The sequence below is a fragment of the Nyctereutes procyonoides genome, unplaced genomic scaffold (genome assembly GCF_905146905.1).
Source record: "Nyctereutes procyonoides isolate TBG_1078 unplaced genomic scaffold, NYPRO_anot_genome, whole genome shotgun sequence".
In the NCBI taxonomy this organism is placed as follows: Eukaryota; Metazoa; Chordata; class Mammalia; order Carnivora; family Canidae; genus Nyctereutes; species Nyctereutes procyonoides.
The window spans coordinates 1570753-1594557 of record NW_026575028.1 but is presented as its reverse complement, the minus strand read 5'-3'; the positions used below and the strand labels follow the sequence as shown (position 1 = coordinate 1594557).

Below are 23805 nucleotides of genomic sequence, written 5' to 3'. Positions count from 1 at the left end.
CCTTTCACTATTATTTATATTCTCCAAATGAATGAGAACATAGACTGTTTGTCCTTCTCCGACTGACTTACTTCACTCAGCATAATACCCTCCAGGTCCATCCACGTTGAAGCAAATGGTGGGTATTTGTCGTTTCTAATGGCTGAGGAATATTCCATTGTATACATAAACCACATCTTCTTTATCCATTCATCTTTCGATGGACACCGAGGCTCCTTCCACAGTTTGGCTATTGTGGACATTGCTGCTAGAAACATCGGGGTGCAGGTGTCCTGGCATTTCATTGCATCTGTATCTTTGGGGTAAATCCCCAGCAGTGCAATTGCTGGGTCGTAGGCCAGGTCTATTTTTAACTCTTTGAGGAACCTCCACACAGTTTTCCAGAGTGGCTGCACCATTTCACATTCCCACCAACAGTGTAAGAAGGTTCCCTTTTCTCCGCATCCTCTCCAACATTTGTTGTTTCCTGCCTTGTTAATTTTCCCCATTCTCACTGGTGTGAGGTGGTATCTCATTGTGGTTTTGATTTGTATTTCCCTGATGGCAAGTGATGCAGAGCATTTTCTCATGTGCATGTTGGCCATGTCTATGTCTTCCTCTGTGAGATTTCTCTTCATGTCCTTTGCCCATTTCATGATTGGATTGTTTGTTTCTTTGGTGTTGAGTTTAAGAAGTTCTTTATAGATCTTGGAAACTAGCCCTTTATCTGATAAGTCATTTGCAAATCTCTTCTCCCATTCTGTAGGTTGTCTTTTAGTTTTGTTGACTGTATCCTTTGCTGTGCAAAAGCTTCTTATCTTGATGAAGTCCCAATAGTTCATTTTTGCTTTTGTTTCTTTTGCCTTCATGGATGTATCTTGCAAGAAGTTACTGTGGCCGAGTTCAAAAAGGGTGTTGCCTGTGTTCTCCTCTAGGATTTTGATGGAATCTTGTCTCACATTTAGATCTTTCATCCAATTTGAGTTTATCTTTGTGTATGGTGCAAGAGAGTGGTCTAGTTTCATTATTCTGCATGTGGATGTCCAATTTTCCCAGCACCATTTATTGAAGAGACTGTCTTTCTTCCAGTGGATAGTCTTTCCTCCTTTATCAAATATTAGTTGACCATAAAGTTCAGGGTCCACTTCTGGATTCTCTATTCTGTTCCATTGATCTATGTGTCTGTTTTTGTTCCAGTACCACACTGTCTTGATGACCACAGCTTTTCAGGTAGTACAACCTGAAATCTGGCATTGTGATGCCCCCAGATATGGTTTTCTTTTTTAAAATTCCCCTGGTTATTCGGGGTCTTTTCTGATTCCACACAATCTTGAAATAATTTGTTCTAACTCTCTGAAGAAAGTCCATAGTATTTTGATAGGGATTGCATTGAATGTGTAAATTGCCCTGGGTAATATTGATATTTTCACAATATTAATTCTGCCAATCCATGAGAATGGAATATTTTTCCATCCCTTTGTGGCTTCCTCAATTTCTTTCAGAAGTGTTCTATAGTGTTTAGGGTATAGATACCTTACCTCTTTGGTTAGGTTTATTCCTAGGTATCTTATGCTTTGGGGTGCAATTGTAAATGCGATTGACTCCTTAATTTCTCTTTCTTCAGTCAGTTAGTGTATAGAAATGCCACTGGCTTTTGGGCATTGATTTTGTATCCTGCCATGCTGCCAAATTGCTGTATGAGTTCTAGCAATCTTGGGGTGGAGGCTTTTGGGTTTTCTATGTAGAGTATCATGTCATCGGCCAAGAGGGAGAGTTTGACTTCTTCTTTGCCAATTTGAATGCCTTTAATGTCTTTTTGTTGTCTGATTGCTGAGGCTAGGACTTCCAGTACTATGTTGAATAGCAGTGGTGAGAGTGGACATCCCTGTCTTGTTCCTGATCTTAGGGGAAAGGCTCCCAGTGCTTCCCCATTGAGAATGATATTTGCTGTGGGCTTTTCGTAGATGGCTTTTAAGATGTTGAGGAATGTTTCCTCTATCCCTACACTCTGAAGAGTTTTGATCAGGAATGGATGCTGTATTTTGTCAAATGCTTTCTCTGCATCTAATGAGAGGATCATATGGTTCTTGGTTTTTCTCTTGCTGATATGATGAATCACATTGATTGTTTTACGAGTGTTGAACCGGCCTTGTGTCCCGGGGATAAATACTACTTGGTCATCCTGAAAAAATTTTCTTAATGTACTGTTGGATCCGATTGGCTAGTATCTTGTTGAGAATTTTTGCATCCATGTTCATCAGGGATATTGGTCTGTAATTCTCCTTTTTGGTGGAGTCTTTGCCTGGTTTTGGAATTAAGGTGATGCTGGCCTCATAGAACGAATTTGGAAGTACTCCATCTCTTTCTATCTTTCCAAACAGCTTTAGTAGAATAGGTATGGTTTCTTCTTTAAACGTTTGATAGAATTCCCCTGGGAAGCCATCTGGCCGTGGACTTTTGTGTCTTGGGAGGTTTTTGATGACTGCTTCAAACCCTGCCTGGTTATTGGCCTGTTCAGGTTTTCTATTTCTTCCTGTTCCAGTTTTGGTAGTTTGTGGCTTTCCAGAAATGCGTCCATTTCTTCTAGATTGCCTAATTTATTGGCATAGAGCTGTTCACAATATGTTTTTAAAATCGTTTGTATTTCCTTGGTGTTGGTAGTAATCTCTCCTTTCTCATTCATGATTTTATTAATTTGAGTCTTCTCTCTCTTCTTTTTAATAAGGTTGGCTAATGGTTTATGTATCTTATTAATTCTTTCAAAGAACCAACTCCTGGTTTTGTTGATCTGTTCCACCGTTCTTCTGGTCTCGATTTCGTTGAGTTGTGCTCGAATCTTTCTTAACTCTCTTCTTCTGCTGGGTGTAGGATCTATTTGCAGTTTTTTATCTAGCTCCTTTAGGTGTAAGGTTAGCTTTTGTATTTGAGTTCTTTCCAGTTTTTGAATGGATGCTTGTATTGCGATGTATTTCCCCCTTAGGACTGCTTTTGCTGCATCCCAAAGATTTTGAACGGTTGTATCTTCATTCTCATTAGTTTCCATGAATCTTTTTAATTCTTCCTTACTTTCCTGGTTGACTCTTTCATCTATTAGCAGGATGGTCCTTAACCTCCACGTGTTTGAAGTCCTTCCAAACTTTTTGTTGTGATTTAGTTCTAATTTCAAGGCATTATGGTCTGAGAATATGCAGGGGATGATCCTAATCTTATGGTATCGGTTCAGACTCGATTTGTGACCCAGTATGTGGTCTATTCTGGAGAAAGTTCCATGTGCACTTGAGAAGAATGTGTATTCAGTTGAGTTTGGATGTAAAGTTCTGTAGATATCTGTGAAATCCATCTGCTCCAGTGTAACATTTAAAGCTCTCGTTTCTTTGGAGATGTGTTTATAAGACCTATCGAGTGTAGAAAGTGCTAGATTGAAGTCACCAAGTATAAGTGTATTATTATCTAAGTATGAGTTAACTTTGGTTATTAATTGATTGATATATTTGGCAGCTCCCACATTCGGGGCATATATATTGAGGATTGTTAAGTCCTCTTTTTGGATAGAACGTTTAAGTATGAGATAGTGTCCCTCTTCATCTCTCACTACAGTCTTCAGGGTAAATTTTACTTTATCTGATATGAGGATGGCTACCCCTGCTTTCTTTTGAGGACCATTTAAATGGTAAATGGTTCTCCAACCTTTTATTTTCAGGCTGTAGGTGTCCTTCTGTCTAAAATGAGTCTCTTGTAGACAGCAAATAGATGGGTTCTGCTTTTTTATCCAGTCTGAAACCCTGCGCCTTTTGATGGGGTCATTAAGCCTGTTCACGTTCAGAGTTACTATTGACAGATATGAGTTTAGTGTCATCATGATATCTATTCAGTCCTTGTTTTTGTGGATTGTTCCACTGGACTTCTTCTTAAAGGGGAATTTTAAGAGTCCCCCTTAAAATTTCTTGCAGAGCTGGTTTGGAGGTCACATATTCTTTCAGTTCCTGCCTGTCTTGGAAGCTCTTTATCTCTCCTTCCATTCTGAATGAGAGCCTTGCTGGATAAAGTATTCTTGGTTGCATGTTCTTCTCATTTAGGACCCTGAATATATCCTGCCAGCCCTTTCTGGCCTGCCAGGTCTCTGTGGAGAGGTCTGCTGTTACCCTAATACTCCTCCCCATAAAAGTCAGGGACTTCTGTCTCTTGCTGCTTTAAGGATCTTCTCTTTATCTTTGGAATTTGCAAACTTAACCATTAGATGTCGAGGTGTTGAACGGTTTTTATTGATTTTAGGGGGGGATCTCTCTATTTCCTGGATCTGAATGCCTGTTTCCCTTCCCAGATTAGGAAAGTTTTCAGCTAGGATTTGTTCAAATACATATTCTGGCCCTCTGGCCCTTTCGGCGCCCTCAGGAACCCCAATTAAACGTAGGTTTTTCTTCCTCAGGCTGTCGTTTATTTCCCTTAATCTATCCTCATGGTCTTTTAATTGTTTGTCTCTTTTTTCCTCAGTTTCCCTCTTTGCCATTAACTTGTCTTCTATGTCACTCACTCGTTCTTCCACCTCGTTAACCCTCGTCGTTAGGACTTCTAGTTTGGATTGCATCTCATTCAATTGATTTTTAATTTCTGCCTGATTGGATCTAAATTCTGCAGTCATGAAGTCTCTTGAGTCCTTTATGCTTTTTTCTAGAGCCACCAGTAACTGTATAATAGTGCTTCTGAATTGGTTTTCTGACATTGAATTGTAATCCAGATTTTGTAACTCTGTGGGAGAGAGGACTGTTTCTGATTCTTTCTTTTGAGGTGAGGTTTTCCTTGTAGTCATTTTGCTCAGTGCAGAGTGGCCAAGAACAAGTTGTATTGGGAAAAGGAGAAAAAGAGAGAGAAAGAAGGAAAGAAAAGAGAAAAAGAAAAAAGAAAAAAGGAAGAAAAAAGAGAAGAAAAAGAGAAAGAAAAAGAAAGGAAAAAAAGGGTGGGGGAAGCAAACAGAAAAAAAAAAAAAAACCACGGGGGAGTATCTTCTGATTCTGTAGACTTTAAGTCCCTTGACTTCCCCTGGAACTGGTCCGTCCAGCTGGTCTTCTGGGGGAGGGGCCTGCTGTGCTGATTCTCAGGTGTTAGCACTTGGGGGAGCTGCTCTGCCCCTGCCTGCTGCAGGGCTCAGTGGGGGTTGTTTACCCCGGGAGGCCCCAGGAGGAACAACCCCAGTGGCGGGGCCAGCTCTGCAGTCCTGGATTCAGCTCCCGCAGTAGCTCCGGAGCTCTCCTCTGCAGGGCCTGGAGGCTCCGGGGCGGGGCCGCTGATCTGCTCAGCTCCGGGCAGGAGCGTCCTCGCTGTCCTGGGCCCTCCCGGCCTCTGCCTGTCCCGGGGGAGGCCGGGTCCTGGGCTGTGTCCCGGCTCCCAGTGCTCCGGGGCCTGCGCTGTGGGATTCGCGCTCCCGCCCGGCAGCCCCCTCCGCGGAGCCGCCGCCCGAGCCCCTCCGAGCTGCTCCGGGTCCACCATGCGCGCTGCAGCCCTTAGGGAGCTCGGCGCACTCTCCTGCGCGCAGGTGCCTGTTAGTGTCCCCGGGAGCCCGAGGGCATCCCCGCCCTCCTGGGTCCTGCTCTAACTCCCTGCGAGCCCCTTGCCCCCTGGGAAGGTTGGTGCAGCTCCTGCTTCTCCGGGACGGGGCTCTCCTGTCCTGGGGACACTTGCCCCGGCCTCAGCCCGGCTCCTCGCGGGGCCCCTCCCCCTCGGAGGCCTTTTGTTTCTTTATTTCTTTTTCCCCGTCTTCCTGCCTTGATAGAAGCGCGAACTCTTCTCACTGTAGCGTTCCAGCTGGTCTCTCTTTAAATCTCAGGCCGAATTCGTAGATGATTTGAAGGTTATCTAGGTAATGTGGTGGGGACAGGTGACCTGGGGACCCTACTCTTCCACCATCTTGCCCCTCCTCCCTCATATAAATTATCTGACAAGAGTGATGTGACAAGGATCACCCTACTACGATGGAAATCCAATAACTACTTAACAGTAAGATTGCTGTGACCTCCCAGGATGACCAGCATGCTCTATGGCCTTGCTTCCCAAAGTGCAGTCAGTGGAGCAAGAAGAGCTTTGGTATCACCCAGGCATGCTCAGAAATATAGAACTCAGGCTCCTCCCTACACGGCCTGAATCAGAATCTGCAGTTTAACAAGATTCCAGGTAAGCTGTGTGCACATTCACTGCTTTAGGGTTCCACTGATAGCTTGACCATGCTTACAATAATAATGGCATTTACTATCCGCCACAATTGTTCTAAGTATTTAATGTGAATTGACTGGTTTAATCAAGGGTAGGGACTATCATCATCCTTACCTTAAGATGAGATCAAATAGTTTATCCAAGGTCACTTGTCTGAGAAGTGGTGGAGCCAGGATTCAACCTGGTCATTTGGGTCAACCAGGGGTCCTTATGCTTTAACCACTGCATTGCACTATCCTTCTCCCCCACTTCCCATAGCGATCAGCAGAGTACTTCATAGGTGCTCAATAGGTTCACAGGTAAGGAATGCACAGTTGTGTGTGGTGGCCTGGAGAAAACAACTTTGACCCTTAGAAGAAGAGCTCTCTACTGTCTAGGTATCAGTTTCTCCTCATTAGAGAAGGGGAGCCCCTCTGATAGTATTTCTGCCAGGGCAAACTTAGGGAGAAATAGTAGTTAAAGAAGAAAAGCATCATCCTAGATTCTCCTCCTGGGAAATGTTGGTATTTTATCTACACTTCCTCAACATCTGTGTCCCAGGTCCAAAGTTATTCAGGTCTAGGGACAATAGGGGTCTTAATGGGCATGGTAAGGACAATGCTCTATTGAGCACCTGTTTAATGGAAATATATTCCTCTACAATGATGAAGTTTGCTCCATTGTTTGACTTTTCCTTTCATGAACAATTTCTCTGTAGCATGTAATACTCTTTGATAGTATTTTCCCCGTAGTAGAACCTCTTTCAAAATTAGAGTCCATCCTCTCAAACCCCGCTACTGCTCTATCAACTAAGTTTATGTAATATTCTAAGTGCTTTGCTGTCATTTCAGCAGTTTTCATGGAATCTTCACCAGCAGTAGATTCCATTCAAGAAACCACTTTCTTTGCTCATCCATAAGAAGCAACTCCTCAACTGTTCTAGTTTTAACACAAGATTGCAGCAATGTAGTCCCATCTTCAGGTCCCACTTCTACTTGTAGTTCTTTTTTCTTTCCACCACATCTGCAGTTACTTCCTCTGGAGTCTTGGTCCTCTCAAAGTCAGCAATGAAGGCTGGAATCAACTTCTTCCAAACTCTTGTTAATGTTGATATTTTAACCTCTTGCTGTGAATCACAGATGTTCTTAATAGCATCTAGAATGGTGAATCCTTTCCAGAAGGTTTTCAGTTTACTCTTCCCAGATCCATCTGAGGAATCACTATCAATAGGAACTGTGGTTTTACAGAATGTATTTCTTAAATTGTAAAAGTTGAAATTACTCCTTGATCCATGGGCTGCAGAATGGATGTTCCATTAGCAGGCATGAAAACAGCATTCATCTCATTGTACACCTCCATTAGAGCTCTTAGCTGACCAGGTACATTGTTAGTGAGCAGTCATATTTTGAAAGGAACCATTTTTTCTGGGAAGTAGTTCTCAACAGTGGGCTTAAAATATTCAGTAAACTGTATTGTAAATAGATGTGCTGTCATCCAGGCTTTGTTTTTCCATTTATACAGCATAGTCAGAGTATATTTAACATAATTTTTGTGGGCCCTAGAATGGTAAAGCATTGGCTTTAACTTAAAATCACCAACTACATTAGCCCCTAACAGGAGTCAACCTGTCCTTTGAAATTTTGAGACCAGGCATTGACTTCTCCTCTCTAGTTATAAAAGTCTAGAAAGCATCTTCCAATATAAGACTATTTTGTCTACATTGAAAATCTGTTTAGTGTAGCAACTTTCATTAATGATCTTGGCTAGATCTTCTAATAACTTGCTACAGCTTCTCCATCAGTGCCTGTTGCTTCATCTTGCACTTTTATGTCATGGAGATGGCTTCTCTTCTTAAACCTCATGAAACAACCTCTGTTAGCTTCAAACTTTTCTTCTGCAGCTTCTTCACCGCTCTCAACCTTCATAGAACTGAAGGGACTTAGGGCCTTACTCTGGATTAGGCTTTGGTTTAATGGAATGTTATGCCTAGTGACATCTGCTCTCCAGGCCACTAGAACTCTCTTCATGTCAACGATAAGGCTGTTTTACTTTCTTAATTGTGTGTGCTCACTAGAATAACACTTTTAGATTCCTTCAAGAACATTTCGTTTTGCATTCACATCTTGGCTGTTTGGTATAAGAGGCCTGGAGTTCAGCCTGTCTCAGCTTTTTACATGCCTTCCTCACTAAGCTTAATCATTGCTAGCTTTTGATTTAAAAGGAGAGAGAGACACACATAACTCTTCCTTTCACTTAAACACCTAGAGACCATTGTAGGGTTATTAACTGGCCTAATTTCAATATTGTTGTGTTTCAGTGGTTAGTTGGTAGAGCAGGCAAACACACACAACACTTACTAGGTTTGCCATCTTATATGGGTGGGGTTCATGGCACCCCTAAATAATTATAATGATACATCAAAGATCACTGATCACAGATGACCATAACAAATATAATGATAAAGAAAACATTTGAAATATCGTGAAAATTACCAAAATATGCAGAGACACAAAGTGAGCAAAATGCTGCTGAGAAAAATGGCACAAATAGACAATGCAGAGTTGCCACAAACCTTTGATTTGTAAAAACAAATGTAGTATCTGCAAAGTGCAGCGGAGCAAAGCACAGTAAAACAAGGTATGCCTGTAGAACACTCTTGGCCCAATTCCCTGCCTTCCTCTGCTCTCCCTGTGGCTTGGATTATTTCCTCCATTTTACAAATGAGGAAGTTGTCAGGAGAGTCTTTCTCATTGTGCTTCCTGAATTGTTTTCTCCGAAAGTGAAAGTGATTTCTGCTTTCCCATACTTCAAACAAGCAGCAAACTGGTTTCCCAAATCTCCTTCCAGTAATGTTTTTAATAGGCAGAACAAAGCCAAAGGAAAAGCATGAGGCTAACAGTTAGGAGAGTCATAGGTCTTTCCTGAGCTGTTCAGGCAACCTTCTTCAGCTGGAACTTATAGACCTCTCTGCCTGGACGTCTACCTGCCCACTCACCTGGCCATGTTCTCTTCCTCTTTGGGAAGCCTTCCTCTACCCTCTGTGCCAAAGGATGATCCTCAGCATACCTTGTTCTCTTCCCTTAAAACTCTTGACAAGTTGGTAATTATTTATTTGTATGATTGATTAATGTTTGGCTTCCATTACAATGCCTATAGACCTTTTATCCACCACTCTATTCCAACCCTAACATAGCAGGTGGCCCATGAAACATAACTTAATATATATCCTTTGAATGAGTGAAAATTAAAATACTACGTTAGGTGATCCCAAAGTCCTCCTCCTGTTCTGACAAACTGAGTCTATCTGTGAGAAACTTGTACCTACCACCACTACACTAAACCCAAACCACTCTTCTGCTGGTTCAGTGATTCTCAGCAGTTTCCTTGTCAGTTCTACAATCAGGATTTCTTGATCATTTTTATTGCTTTCTGAATGCTTGGCTGGAACTTTGGAGTCTGAGAAGTTGGACGTGAAGTGTACATTCCTAGCCACCAACAAAAAACGCTTAAGTCAATGTGGAACCTAAACACTGAAATCAAACTAATATTAGCAAAGATCTCCAATTTGGCGGGGTCTTCAATTATTTTTCCCTTTCCTCTCATTTTATACCAGAATGACTTAAAAGTTTATTTCAAAAGAAGGAGCATGGAAACAGAGTTTACATGAAAAGAACAGAGCCTGTAGGTCTAGTGCTTGATAAGACAACTTTTTTGCACATTACCTTTCAGCCCCAGTAACTTTTCATTTTCCTTGTTCAGGCTCTTGCTCACAAAGTCATTTTCAAATTCCTTCCTGATGTGACTCCTGGGGCCCTGAAAAGAACAATTCATCACCAAAGCAGGCTTTAGTGGGATGCTCTTTTATAAAACAAGAGTATGATGTGTCTTCAGCCATGTATCCATCATGGTAGACCATCTGTAACAGGTGTGGAAGCACCAACTTCAGTCAGCCAGGGCATTTTCAGGCTAATCTCAACACTGTCTTCAGGAAAGAAGCCAGGTTTTACTTTCGATAACTGATTGATGATTTCTCTTAATCTTTAAAGGAAAAAATAGGATGATTTATAAACTCAGATCCTCTAAGCCTTTACTGACCTTGAATTTGCAGGCTGGACCCCTGAAGGCATGCAGCCATTAGTCCAGGGCTTAACAGCAACATAAGAGGGAGAAAAGAAAAGGCCATATGCCAACTAAGCTCCATCTCTGTACTCTTCTTAAATTCAGCATTGAATAGTGCCACTTCCCAAAGCCCCATCTCCCTGGGAGGTCTGGAAACCAGGCATTTTGGGAGATTTTCCTTCTACCAAGAGGTCACCTGACATGAATTGTAGATTAACAGACCCTGAATTTCTAGATGATATGTTTAATCCCTGTGTGGATCTCTATGTTCCAAATTTCCTGGTATAGTTCTCATATCAAATATACTCCCCTATTGTCCCCATTAGTACATGTGTATTTGTCAGATCTCATATCCTGAGTTGAGGCTAGGAAAATAGACTCATCTCATTTGTAGGCTTTTATTGATCTTGTGTTACCAGGGCATTTTCCAGTAGTTTCTTCACTAGGCTTACCTAGGGCCCATTTGCTTCCACCGACATGATCAGCCAGCCCTGAAGAAGGGCCTAGCAATTGCTTATCTGTAAGTGTGGCTTATTGCAGGAGAACACTTGGGTGGCAAAATATCAATGTGTTTTCCAAATTAGAGCTTGAGCTGGAGGAAATGTTTCTGGGACAGCTGGGAGCCAGTCCCAAAGAGAAGATATTAAGCATCCAGGCCTTGAGAGCTACAGTCTGTATGATGGATGGGAAAGAAGGACTTCTGGCCTTCATGCTTTCATGCAGCAGCCTGAGTTCTGCCATCCTGGCCTGGCTGTGAGGAAAGCAGGCAGAAACTAGAAGCCTTTCCTGGACTTGCCTCAGAAACATGTGGGCTCTCCTGAAAGCAGGAAGCAGGCTTCTCAACCTTCACTGCAGATGTTGCAAACATGTGTTACTGCTTATTAGATGCAGATTTTAGAGGCTGAGACCCACAGTCTAGTTGGTATAGGGAAACATTTAGCACAATGATGAAGACCATAGGCTCTGGAGCCAGGCTGCCTGGGGCTGTACCCCATACCACCACTCACCAGCTATGTAACTATGGGAAAGTCATTTAACTTCCCTAGGACTCACTTTTCTCATCTGTAAAATACAGTTAATAATAGTACCTACTTCATAGGTTGTTGCCTATGAAGGGGGAAACAGAATTATCCAAGGAGAGTGCTGAGAGCTGCACCTGACCCATGGTAATGAGGTTAATGAGGATATAGGGGACTTTAGTGTGCCTGGCAATTCTTCACCCAGTGGCTGAATGACAACAAGGCACCTCCTCCAAGAACTTGTTCAGTCAATACTTGGACACATCTGAGGATGGAGAGCCCACTACCTCTTTTATTTTTTTATTTAAATTCAATTAGTTGATATATAGTGTATTATTAGTTTGGGGGTAGAATTTAGTATTCATAAGTCACATATAACAGCCAGTGCTCATTTCATCAGGTGCCCTCCTTAATGTCCATCACCCAGTTACCTCATCCCCCCACCCCCCTCCCCTCCAGCAACCCTCAGCTTGTTTCCTAGAGTTGAGAGTCTCTTATGGTTTGCCTCCCTCTCTGTTTTTATCTTATTTTATTTTTCCTTCCCTTCCCCTATGTTCATCTGTTTTGTTTCTTAAATTCCACATATGAGTGAAATCTTATGGTATCTGTCTTTCTCAGACTGATTTATTTCCCTTAGCATAATACCCTCTAGTTCTAGCCACATTGCAGCAAATGGAAAGATTTCATTCTATTTATGGCTGATTAATATTTCATTACATATATATATGACATATGTATGTATATATATATATATATATATATATATATATATATATAATCATATCTTCTTTATCCATTCATCTGTCAATGGACATCTGGGTTCTTTCCATATTTTGGCTATCCCACTATCTCTTAAAGTATCTCATTCTACCTTCAGATAGGTCTGGTTTTTTGATAGTTTTCATTTCTGTTGAACCTAACCTTTTTTGGAAACTTCCTCATTAGTCCTGGTTCCATCCATGTGGTTACATCAAATTCATCTAACTGTTCCTCAAAATAGCAGTTTAAATCATGTGAAAATCATTGATATCACCCTCTCTGCTTATGCTTTTCCCATTCCATGAGTCTTATCTTTTCCTGACAATATATCTTCAGTTTCTTCTAAAGATTATTGCATGACATGGTTTCCAATTCTTTCATCATTGTGGTTAGTGTTTTCTAAGGCAGCCTGTGCTTACAAATGTAATTCTGCTTCATGTGCATTGAGTCACTACTATGTGCTGAGATAGAAAGATGAGAAGATGCAAGAGGCTGCAGGAAATGATATTCAAAGCAGGTGGAATAGCATATGCTAAGATAGGGAGCCATGAAAGGAGAGAGTTCGGTATATTCTTGGAATGTAAGGTGTAAACTGGAATCGGATGTGATCAAAGTATGAAAGGAGGCAGGTGGGTTTTACCTGTAGGTGGTGAGGGTCATCAAAGGACTTTTCATCAGGGGAGCAACACATTCCAGTTTGTACCTTATTTTTTAAGATTTTATTTATTTATTTTGAGAGAGAGAGAGCACAAGTGGTGGTGGGGGGGAGGTCTATGGGAAAGGGAGAAGCAGATTCCCCACTGAGCAGGGAGCCTGGTGAGGGACTTGATCCCAGGCCCTGGACCATGACCTGAGCTGAAGGCAGATGATCAACCACTGAGCCACCCAGGTGCCCCCAGTTTGTGCTTCAGCATGAGCTTTCTAACTGTAACATGAAGGTTGGGTAAAACTGGACATAAAGAGACTGTTAACTGAACAAAAAACACCAAGAGGATAAAGAAGAAGAAAACAAGTCTTGAACCAAAATATCCAAAATACATGCCAAAGGCAACAGTGGTCATCTCTGAGTGGTGGAATAAGGGATGACTTCTCTCTTCTTTTTGCTTCCCATGTTTTTTAATTTCCCTATAATAAGTATTTTCTATTTCTCTATGATTTTCTATGTTCTCTGTCATTTTCTCTATAATACATTATTTTTCGTATGTTACTTATATAGTAAAAATAATTTGTTCTTGTCCAAGGATACTTCAAAATCAAACTTGCATGACTTGGTAACCAGTTAAAGGGAAAAGCCTCAGGAATCAGATTTCTGGACTGGGTGCTCAGGTGGGTGGTATGGCCCCCAGCTGAGAAAGGGACGGGCTAACAGAGCATTATTTCAGGACTCTGATGGCATCCCTGGTGGCTGGAAGGGAGCCCCACAGACTGCTGTAGCTTCCTTTTGGCCTCTCTGTAGCCTACTCAGTAGTCTCTGCCTAAGTTTGCAGGCCTCTGAAACTTACCTGTCCATTCACATCCTTACCTGTAGAGCAGACTCCATTGCAGCAAAGTCCATCAGATCACCATGACAGCAAGAACATTAACCTAGATTGAGAGTTTTGTCCCTTCTTCAGTAAATACTTGCTGGATGCCTGCCACATGCTGAGCACCAAGCAAGGCATTAGTGCTAAAGCAGTGAAAAGAGCGGGCGGTTCCTGTCTTCACAAAACTCAGTACAATGTGAAAGACAAATAAAAATGCTCAAAAACCACTAAATAGGCATATAATTCTGAAGTGAGACTAATGCTCCAAAGGAAAGAAAATCATTCCAAGGAGATATATAAGAGAGGAAACCTCTCTGTCCCGGAGCTTGGGGAAGAGAGATGCTTGGGCTGAGAGCTGAAGGCTAGGTAGGAGGGGACTGTGGGAAAGTCTTCCAGGCTGAGGGGGACAGCATGCTTCACAGCCCTGGGGCAGAGGAAGTTCAGGCATACCTCGCTTTATTGTACTTCATATTATTGTGCTTGCAGATGCTGCATTTTTCACAAATTGAGGATTTGTGGCAACCCTGCATTAAGCAAATCTGCCAAGCCACTTTCCCAGCAACATTTGCTCATTTTGTGTTTCTGTGTCACATGTAGGTAATTCTCACAACATTTCAAACTTCTTTATTATTATTATATTTGTTATGGTGATCTGTGATTGGTGATTATGACTCACTGAAAGCTCAGATGATAGCATTTTTTAGCAAAAAAAGTATTTTTTAATTAAGGTATATATGTTGGGTTTTTAGAGATAATGCTATTGCACGCTTTAATAGACTCCAGCGTAGTGTAAACACAACCTTTATATGCATCGGGAAACCAAAACATGCATTTGACTTGCTTTAATGCAACATTCCTTTCCTTGCAGTGGTCTGGGATTGAACCTTCAATATCTCTGAGGTCTGCCAGTATGGCATATTTGAGGCTAAAAGAAAAGCTATTTTGACCAGCAATGCAAAGAATGAGGGGCAGGGGATGGGAGTGGACAGAAAAGTATTTCAGGCTCCAGCCCTTGTGCCCCATGAAGGGCACAGGAAGGATTCTGAGAGCAGAAGAACTTCTGGCCACAGCACAAAGGGGAGTCTCCCATTCTGTGTCTCCCACCACTTTCTCAGCACCCCAGGCGGCGGCATCGAAGGTCTGATAACAAAGCCTGCTGCTGGCCCTGGTAGGCCTGAGCCAGAGATCTCCCTCCCCTTCAGTGAGGAGCACTCAGAGCACTCCTCCACCAGCAGACACCTCTGAAACTTGTTTTGCAGTTCAGTTTTCAACTTCCTCCATGGCTTCACATACTTTAACACTAATGTGTGTACAACTTGCTAATTAATGAAATCATTTGGATCTGAAAACATCTTGTTCTAATGGGAAGCTGCAAAAGCACTCTCATTAACTCACAGGTAAAATTATTCCAGCTTTTCTCTTCTTTTATATTTTTTTTGCCTCTCCCCATCTTGGCTTAATAGCTAGGGAGAATTCCTCTAATTAGCCTTGTGAAAATCACTCCACCAAATCACAAAACAACAGTGGCTGCCTTGGGGCCTGGGAAGAGGGTGACCCAGACTGTTTATCCAGTGCATAGGGAAGGCCATGGGTGAGTACAAAGGTGAAACTCCCAATACACGGAAGAGTGGAAGGATGTCCACAGCTGGGTGGGTACCTCAGGTGGAGACACTAGAAGTGGCCCTGTATAGGTGATGCACAGGTAGGTATCCCACCTTATGTATGTCAAAGGTGGCCACAAGATTTTCTAGGAACTGAAAATCTGGCACAACTGGCCTAGAGGTAAGGAAGGAGAACCTGTCCTTCTCCCACTTCTCTCCTTAGACATGAAGATTTAGTGTAGTCACTGTAGACAGAAAGCTTTCTTGGGACTGGATGTAATCTGGGGGTGGCTTTCTGATAACTCTGGCTCCACTATTTGCAAATGAAAACTTGTAACATCCCTTTTAAACAAAGAGCATTCTTGGTGTCATAGAGGGTTGAGCTCATAAATTCAGGGATCCTTTTTGCCACAAGACAATAGTACAAGCCTAAAGACTTTTGGGGTGCACTAACAAGACCCATATGCTAAATAGGATTTACTTTTTTTCCTGACAGGATCTGGGTACTTTCAGCTTTTATTGTGGTAACATATCCATATCAAAATTTGCCCATTATAACCACTTTAAGTGTATGGTTCAGTGGCACTAAGTATATTCACACTGTGCAGCCATCACCACCATCCATCTCTAGAACTTTTTCATCTCCCCAGATGGAAAGTACACATCCATTAAACATGATCTCCCTTCACTGGGGTTTTTGAAACAAAGGCTGATATGTTCTTCAGATTTAGGCTCTGAGGGAAAGGGCCCTGGTTGGAAATCTATAAACAGAGAGGTCCACTCATGTAATCTCTGGAGAGAAGGTCCCACCACATACTTGTATCCTGGGAGGTATGAATCAGTTTCAACAAAGGAATCCCACCCTCCTAGATGCCTGACAACTAGATTTATGTTTTCTGGCAGATGGTTCAGCCATAGGCTCTAGTAATCCCACCTTGAGTAATATGTGAGTCCTTGCAGGGCTGTCTCTAGTCCAAGTTAACTCTACTGTAGTGAGACACTGGTTTAGAACAAAAAGATGCTAGGCTGTATCTAAGACAGGATATTAAAAATTGGACCATTCTGGATAAAACAATATGTTCTTCCCCTTAGAAGCACAGTTTCTGCTAGTCCCTCCATTTGCATGTGCCTCCAAGAAAGATTTGGAGTCAGACCAACCTAGTTATCAATCACTGCTCTGTCACTCACTGACTGGGTGACCTTAAGCCTCACTTTCCTCATCTAAAAAATGGGGCTTATGACATATCACTGGTAGAGTTGCTAAAAAGATTGCATGAGATCGTGTCAGTACGGCATCCAAGATAGCACTTGTTTCAGTAAATGGAACCTGATGTGCTCATGACTACTGTCTGATTTTGTCATTGTAGGTCTCCAGGTGGTTCTGAATTCCATTATCAAGGCCATGGTGCCCCTGCTGCATATTGCCCTGTTAGTGCTGTTTGTCATTATCATCTATGCCATAATCGGCTTGGAGCTCTTCATGGGGAAAATGCATAAGACCTGCTACAACCAGGAAGGCATAGCAGGTAAGGGAAGATGCCGAGTGACCAGCTCTCAAGAAATTTCCCTGTCTTATCACTACTTTCCTTGTAGCTGGGTGAACTGCTACCATATGACCAGAGGTGCTAGGGCAGGCGTCCTCCACTGAAGCATTCATCTTTTCATTCCATAGGTACATGAGAGGCAGAGATTGGTATTCTTTTCCTCTCAGCTAATATTTCTTTTTAATGAAATACATCCCTGTTATGAGACTGATATGCTGCCTCCTGCACTAAGATACTAAATAGATCTCTGTTGAAACAGCTAATTGCAAGCTCCCATCCAGCACTACTAAACAGTTTAAATGAGCTGTGCAAAACAAGAAACATTACCTAGACAACCTGGAGTATTTTAATTTAAAAATCAGAACTGATGTAGTGACGGTGTGTCTCTCTGTTCATTGGTCCTTCAGTGTCCCTTATCATCAAAAGCCCTGGGTTCTGTCCACCCTTCGGGGCTGATCTTGCCTCCTCTGTGCTCAGTGTTTTCTGCTTCTCCTGGCCCCTTGTTACAGGCAGGCCTTTCTGACACTTCTCTCTCCAGGTCCTTTCCATAAATCGATATATTTAACAAGCAATGCTGACCCATTAAGCACTTCTCTGAAAAGGACTAAAGTTTTGGTTTGTGGAATATGTTACAAACTGTCTTAGGTTACTAAAATCTCAGCTGCACCTTTAAAAAATCATTTAAACAGAAATTGACAAAATTTAGATACATAAAATAGTTTAGCATAAAAATTTTTTGAAAAAAAATACTTCCCCCCAAAAGGGGAGTGTTAAATTTATGTGATTATTTCTTCCAACAACAAGATCTTTCATCTTGGTTTTGGCATCTTGGTGGAGAAAGGGGAGCATCTGTCTGAATCTTTAAAAGATACCACATTGCTCTCCATCTGTACTGCTTAAATTAAATTTGACCCCTCTTGCTTTAGGAACCATAAGTAGGGACAGATCTGTACAACAAGGAGTGACTACCAGAAGATGCATCATATTATTTAGTGGTGGATTTTACCTTCACCCCACAAGTTAGAAGGGAAGTTAGTTCCCATAGTGAAAATGACCAACAGCCTGGGGAGCCAGGGTTTCAGAGGACAGACACTGCAAGAAGTGTTCCAGAGAGAAGAGCCATGCCAGCTCCACCAGGAAGATGACGTCACTCTGTGCAGAGTCAGGCTCCCTGCTGAGAAGAGGGGCTGAGGACACCTGACTGGCTATAGAAGCCTTTTCACTCAATACTCTGCAATCAGGAGCTCATGTAGTTCCCTTTCCTAAATCTGCCATCTGATGACAAATCCAAGGACCTACTGCATCACTCCCAACAGAACATGATAGTATTGTTATCAGCGCCTTTTCCACCTACATAGTGACTAAAACTAATGAGAAGAAAAAAACATAGGGGAATCTGGTCGTACTCCATGCAGCCATAGAGAAGAAGACCAAAAATCTGCAATCTTTGAAACCAATCCCCATGTGTTTTTGGAGAATTTTGTACCACCTTTGGAATGAGTGATTGTTGTTTTGTTTAATTTCAGACTTTGGATTAAATTACCATATTTTTCTGCAAACTTAGATTATAAAAGGTGCTTGTGAGCCCTGTCATATTTTTAATGGAATTTAGATCAAATTCTTCTTTCTGTACTTTAAGATTATTTCTCAGACTATGAATTTTATGTGCTTGTGGATTGTAGGACACATTGGATTTTGAGCCATGTTTTCGATAAAGAAAGCTCTGGAGCTGGCTGGGTGGACCATTATTCAGCTTCTAGGCTGCCCTTCCAGTTCCCAGTCCCAGTTCCCTTCAGAGGCAATTTTTCTCTGATCCCAGAGGCATTTGCAAGGTGCCTTCCTAGTTCCTCAACAGATACATCACCATATGCCGACACCTTTTGTTTCTGGCTGTCTCATCTGTTTGATGGCACTCTGAGCCAGGTCACTCTGAATTGCTCTCCCAAGCACACTAATTACCCCTGAGACCAGCAAATAATTGGTTGGCTCAAACCTAGAAATGAAATTACTCTCATTGTATTCGCTCCTTAAAGTTGGATCCTAAAAAAGTAATTGATTTTGTCTTTCTTGATTTCTTCCTTGGAACCCTTAACTGTCACTCTCCCAGGATTTCATGTTCTTGTTGGTATTAACTGCGTTTCTCAAATCTCTCCTAATCTTCACCATTCTTTTTTTTTTAAGATTTTATTTATTCATGAGAGACACAGAGAGAGAGAGAGAGAGGCAGAGACACAGGCAGACAGAGAAGGGCCCCATACAGGGAGCCCAATGCGTAACTCGATCCCGAGACTCCAGGATCATGCCCCTGGCCTAAGGCAGGTGCTAAACTGCTGAGCCACCCAGGGATCCCCATTCACCATTCTTTTACCACAAACTTAATTTGGACTTTCCAGAAAGATTCTGTTTCTCTTCACTTCTGTTTTAAAGCATAGGGTCCACATCTTTGTTTCTTTCTCCAGCTTCATGACTCTGCAAAAGAAAACCAACACATTTTCATGTTCAAACTAATTTCCCCTCACCCTCAAGTGCATGTTGCAAGGACCTGCTGATGTGTGTTCATATTTTTCAAGTGTTCCCGTTAGTGCTTTTTATAGATACCTATTTTTACCAGATCATCATTGCTTCTTAATTGTTCTCAAATCTTTTTTTATTGTTGTTCAAGATAGATTTAAAATAGCAGTGGCACTTGAGCCTTTAGATAATCTCTCTGAACCTCATCTCTTTCTTTTTTATTAATGAGATCACTTCCCCTTGATGCCATTTTCCTTTCAACATATATTTTTTGTAAAACTCCAAAATATGTTTTTCTACCTTGAGGACATTCAGAATTCACTTTAGCAACCTTCACTTTTTCCTTATTTTTGCCTGTTTCAGGAATAGAGAATACAAGGAAGGCTGTCAGATGAGCAGTCACAATACAAAGATTAATAGCATCGTTATTCACTAGAAAGCAAAGCAGAAGAAAAAGAAATGCAAGTTGTCCCTCTGTTTTTTCACCTTCTCTTTTTCTCCCATCTCCTTTTATCACAGAGACTGAACACATCACAGTAGAAAGCCATCACCAGAATGAGTGAGAAATCCAACAGAACATGTGATCTGTTTAGTTCTTGGTTTCTCAGTCTCTCTATTTTTGGGGTGTTTGTTACTCACTTTTTTATGTATTCTTTGAGTTTGGGGTTCACTTTTTAGTGAATTCCCCCCTTTTATAGCCTCCCATTGTTTAAACTCATGTCCAAATCTCCAAAGATTTCAAAAATTCAGAAGTCACAAAAAATTGACTAGAGTTCAGTTACATGAGTGGAGTCCTGTTGGGAGCCAGATCCCGAAGTCAGGAAATGGTGTGGATGCTGTCATTCTCTCCAACAGTACAGGGACCAGTGATGCAGACCTTTACACCTTGGTCATCACACAAAGACTCATACACAACCTGAAGCACCAGGCCAAGAATAAGCCAGGAAGCAGCACTCACTGTTCACAATAGCCCAAACCTGGAAACAATCCAAATGTCCATTAGCTGGTGAATGGATAGACGTACAGTGAAATGCACTGCTTGGCAACAAAAGAGAATATACTATACTGATATGTGCAACAACACAGATGAACCTCAAAAACATTATGCTGAGTGGAAGAAGACAGACACAAAAAGCTACATATCGCATGATTCTATTTCTATGAAATTTCTGGAAAGGCAAAGCTATAGAGACAGAGTGTAGATCAGGTTGCTAGGGGCTGGGGAGAGAAGCAGGGATTGACTGCAAACAGGCACACAGGAATTTGGGAGAATGATGGACATGTTTTAAAATGGATTGTGGTGATGGCTGCACAACTATATAAATTTACTAAAAATAATTGAGCCGTACATTTACACTGATGAATTGTAAGACATGTAAATTATATTTCAATAAAGCTGTTAAGAGAGAAAAAAAGAAAAAAAGCCAAGAAGACACACTCCAGCATATATTTTCAAGCATGCTGCTCAACTCCATTCTCGTAAGATCAGTCCCTTACTTAGGATTAATATTCATCTTCCACCTTCCTCTGTGTAAACAGTTGCAAATTTGCAGACACAAACTGAGAAAGAGCCAACCAACCAACCAGTAATCTTCACTACAGAGATCCTAGGCACTTGTAATTGTTTTGATGCATATGAAACAAAAAAAGATCCTGAGTGACCTGTTATTTCGAAATGAAGAACTATAAGCAAATTCCTTATCTGAGGGCATATTTTCACTATTGTTAAAGGCAATTATTTGTTAGGACTAAAGTCTGTTCTGTTTATTACTGTTACCTTCTACAAGCATGAGACAATGTCCTTAATTTCACAAACTTCTCTGAATTTCAAACCATTACCTTCCATAGCTGGGTCAAGACTCCCAGTATTTTACCATAATGGGAATTCTTAGATCAGTCTAATCTATTTTTAAGGATTTTATTTATTTATTTGAGAGAGAGAGTGAGCACATGAGCAGGGTGAGGAGCAGAGGGAGAGGAAGAAACAGACTGCCCACTGAGCAAGGAGCCCAATGCAGTGCAAGGCTCAATGTCTTGAGGCGGGGCTCTTATGTGGGGTTGGATCCCAAGACCCTGACATGAATGAACTGAAGGCAGATGCTTAACTGACTGAGCCACACAGGTGCCTCTAGATCAGTCTAGTCTTATTTCAATTTACCAGTGATCTCCACACCAAAAATACAAGCTACATCTTAATTATTGATTTTTTGGTAGCTCTTCTCACCATGTGAAATTAGCCCAAACGCCGTCTGTAGCCACAGTAGATATGTTATATGGTTTCCTGAAAAAGGTCTGTTTGTACCTAGGGAGCATTCTCTCTGTCATCCACTGCCGCTCTGTCTTGATTAGAGGTCAGAAAATGATGCTTCTCTTCTTAAAGGTATTAATGCTGGAGACCAAAGAGCAGTGCCACAAGGTTACACATGACATACATAAAAGAGAGTCAGCAGTTTTTGTACTCAAGGGTTGTAATAAAAGCCACTATGGTTGCTACTTCCCCTCTACAGTCAGAATTTATTTTTGGTCCTTTATCAACATAAGGATTCACTATAAAATGATTTTTATCACTGGTAATGTATCTTGTAACATGTAATGAAGAAAGTGTTACCGAATGGGATTTGTTCACTAATTATGTGAAAGACTCTTCCAGTCATATAGCCCTCCACCTAAACTCTGGTATTCCAATGGAAGTGTTCATAGACACTTTATCACCAAAAAAAGAAAAGATAGACTTCCTATCATTTTTCAGAATATTTTCCACTTGGAGTGATTGCATGATCATAGTTTTTAATTGACCATTTGACCAGGATGCCAACATGTTACAACAGAATATGCAATAGCCTTACTATCTTTGAAATCAATTACCAAGGTTAAAATACAGTTTTATAATTAGTTGAAAGTACTGACTTTCTAAATCAATAGCCTAAATGAGTATCTGGTACCTTATGTTGTTTAATTCCTCTATGAGGGAACTAATGAAAACTTGTTCTACATTATTGTTGCTATGGTTGTTTTGCCTAGCCCATTAACCTTATCCTATCACTTTTCTCTCTGACTTCTCACTCCTTCTTTCTCTGCCTCTTTCCATCCCCTCTGCTTCCTTCTCTTTTCCACTGATCATTCAAGATGTTCCAGCAGAAGATGATCCTTCCCCTTGTGCTCTGGAGACAGGCCATGGGCGGCAGTGCCAGAATGGCACTGTGTGCAAGCCCGGGTGGGATGGGCCCAAACATGGCATCACCAACTTTGACAATTTTGCCTTCGCCATGTTGACGGTATTCCAGTGCATCACCATGGAGGGCTGGACAGATGTGCTGTACTGGGTACGTAGCTTGAGATGGGCAGAGGTGGGGAGTCCAGAAGGCTGCAAGCCTTTCTTCAACATCTCCCTTCTCCACTCTCCCCATGTCTTTAAGGTCACATATACACCTTGATGGAATAGTTGATAAATGTCTTTGATTTCTTCCAGGTCTTTCCTCAAAAACAAAGCATGAAACTTGCATCTATTGAGTCTCTCTGTCTGCCCACCAGCCTAAGCAAAATGTCATCTGTCAGTTTGTCCTACCATAGTGAGAAACACTGGCATGCAGCCGATGCTCTGTGAATAAGCTGACCAAACCTGACACAAGGATTCTATTCAACTCCCCTTCCTACTGTAGAGTTTCTTCTGTTTTTATCCTTGTCTTGCATCGGTCCACAAAAGAGAGCTAGAGAGCATAGTTATTAATTTTTAGGGCTAAGGAGAAAAGTCAGGCCTGGTCTTCTAATAAGAAACCATTTTTATTGAATTGTATAGCATGATGCCATGCTATTATATTTTTATTTCTCATGTTAATCTTACCTTATAATATTAGAATAGTCCGTCAGACCAAAACACTGCTGGTTGTGTGATGCATATTTAGAAATACCGCTTCCTAAGTGTCAACCAGTCAATGGTAAATCTTTTACTTTCAAGATGCCCCTTTTATTATCCAGCAGTCAACACTACTTTTCCAACCTTCAAACTATTAAAGTGCCAGATTTCTGCCTATGGGACAGGCAAATATACACACATTTGAGCTGTCTCCATCTGGCAGAGTCAAGTCCATTATTTGTGAAAGCTCCAGAAAATATAATTCTTTGTAGTATCTCCTACTTGAGCTTGAGGAATGACTTGCCAGAATCCAGTGTTGTTCTCCAGCATTTGGGTGAAAAATGTTTGTTGCCAGTCTTGAAAATACCATCTCACCCACAGTTTTGCAAATAGTCAAATTTATTTGGCCATGCCGAAAACAGTCTAAGAGCCTGCTTAAGGGAATAGTGCCTACATACTAAAGCAAGAAAGAGGGAGAGGGAAGTGAATGTCTTCCCATTGAACAGAGCTGCCAGAAAGAAAGGAACTGATGCCGAGAGAGGTGTTGACTTCTTCCTAAAATCAGAAGAGCTTTATAACAACACAGAGATGTGATACAGGGTATCGTATTGTATCTGTTAATTTTTTCATAAGCACCAGGTCCTATTGATTCAAAACCCTCTTTTCCCAATTTTTATGTTCTAGTCAACATGCTAAAACCCCGTGTTGCTATGA

The 23805-nt window shown here is 41.5% G+C and overlaps 1 protein-coding gene across 1 annotated transcript in view; it reads left to right on the top strand.

Moving 5' to 3' along the window:
- The window catches only part of CACNA1C (calcium voltage-gated channel subunit alpha1 C), a 754651-nt gene that overhangs the window by 513983 nt on the left and 216863 nt on the right, over positions 1-23805 (top strand). The window contains 2 exon segments of the mRNA XM_055315403.1: positions 16551-16709; positions 22365-22561. Coding sequence (XP_055171378.1) covers positions 16551-16709; positions 22365-22561 — 356 coding nt within the window.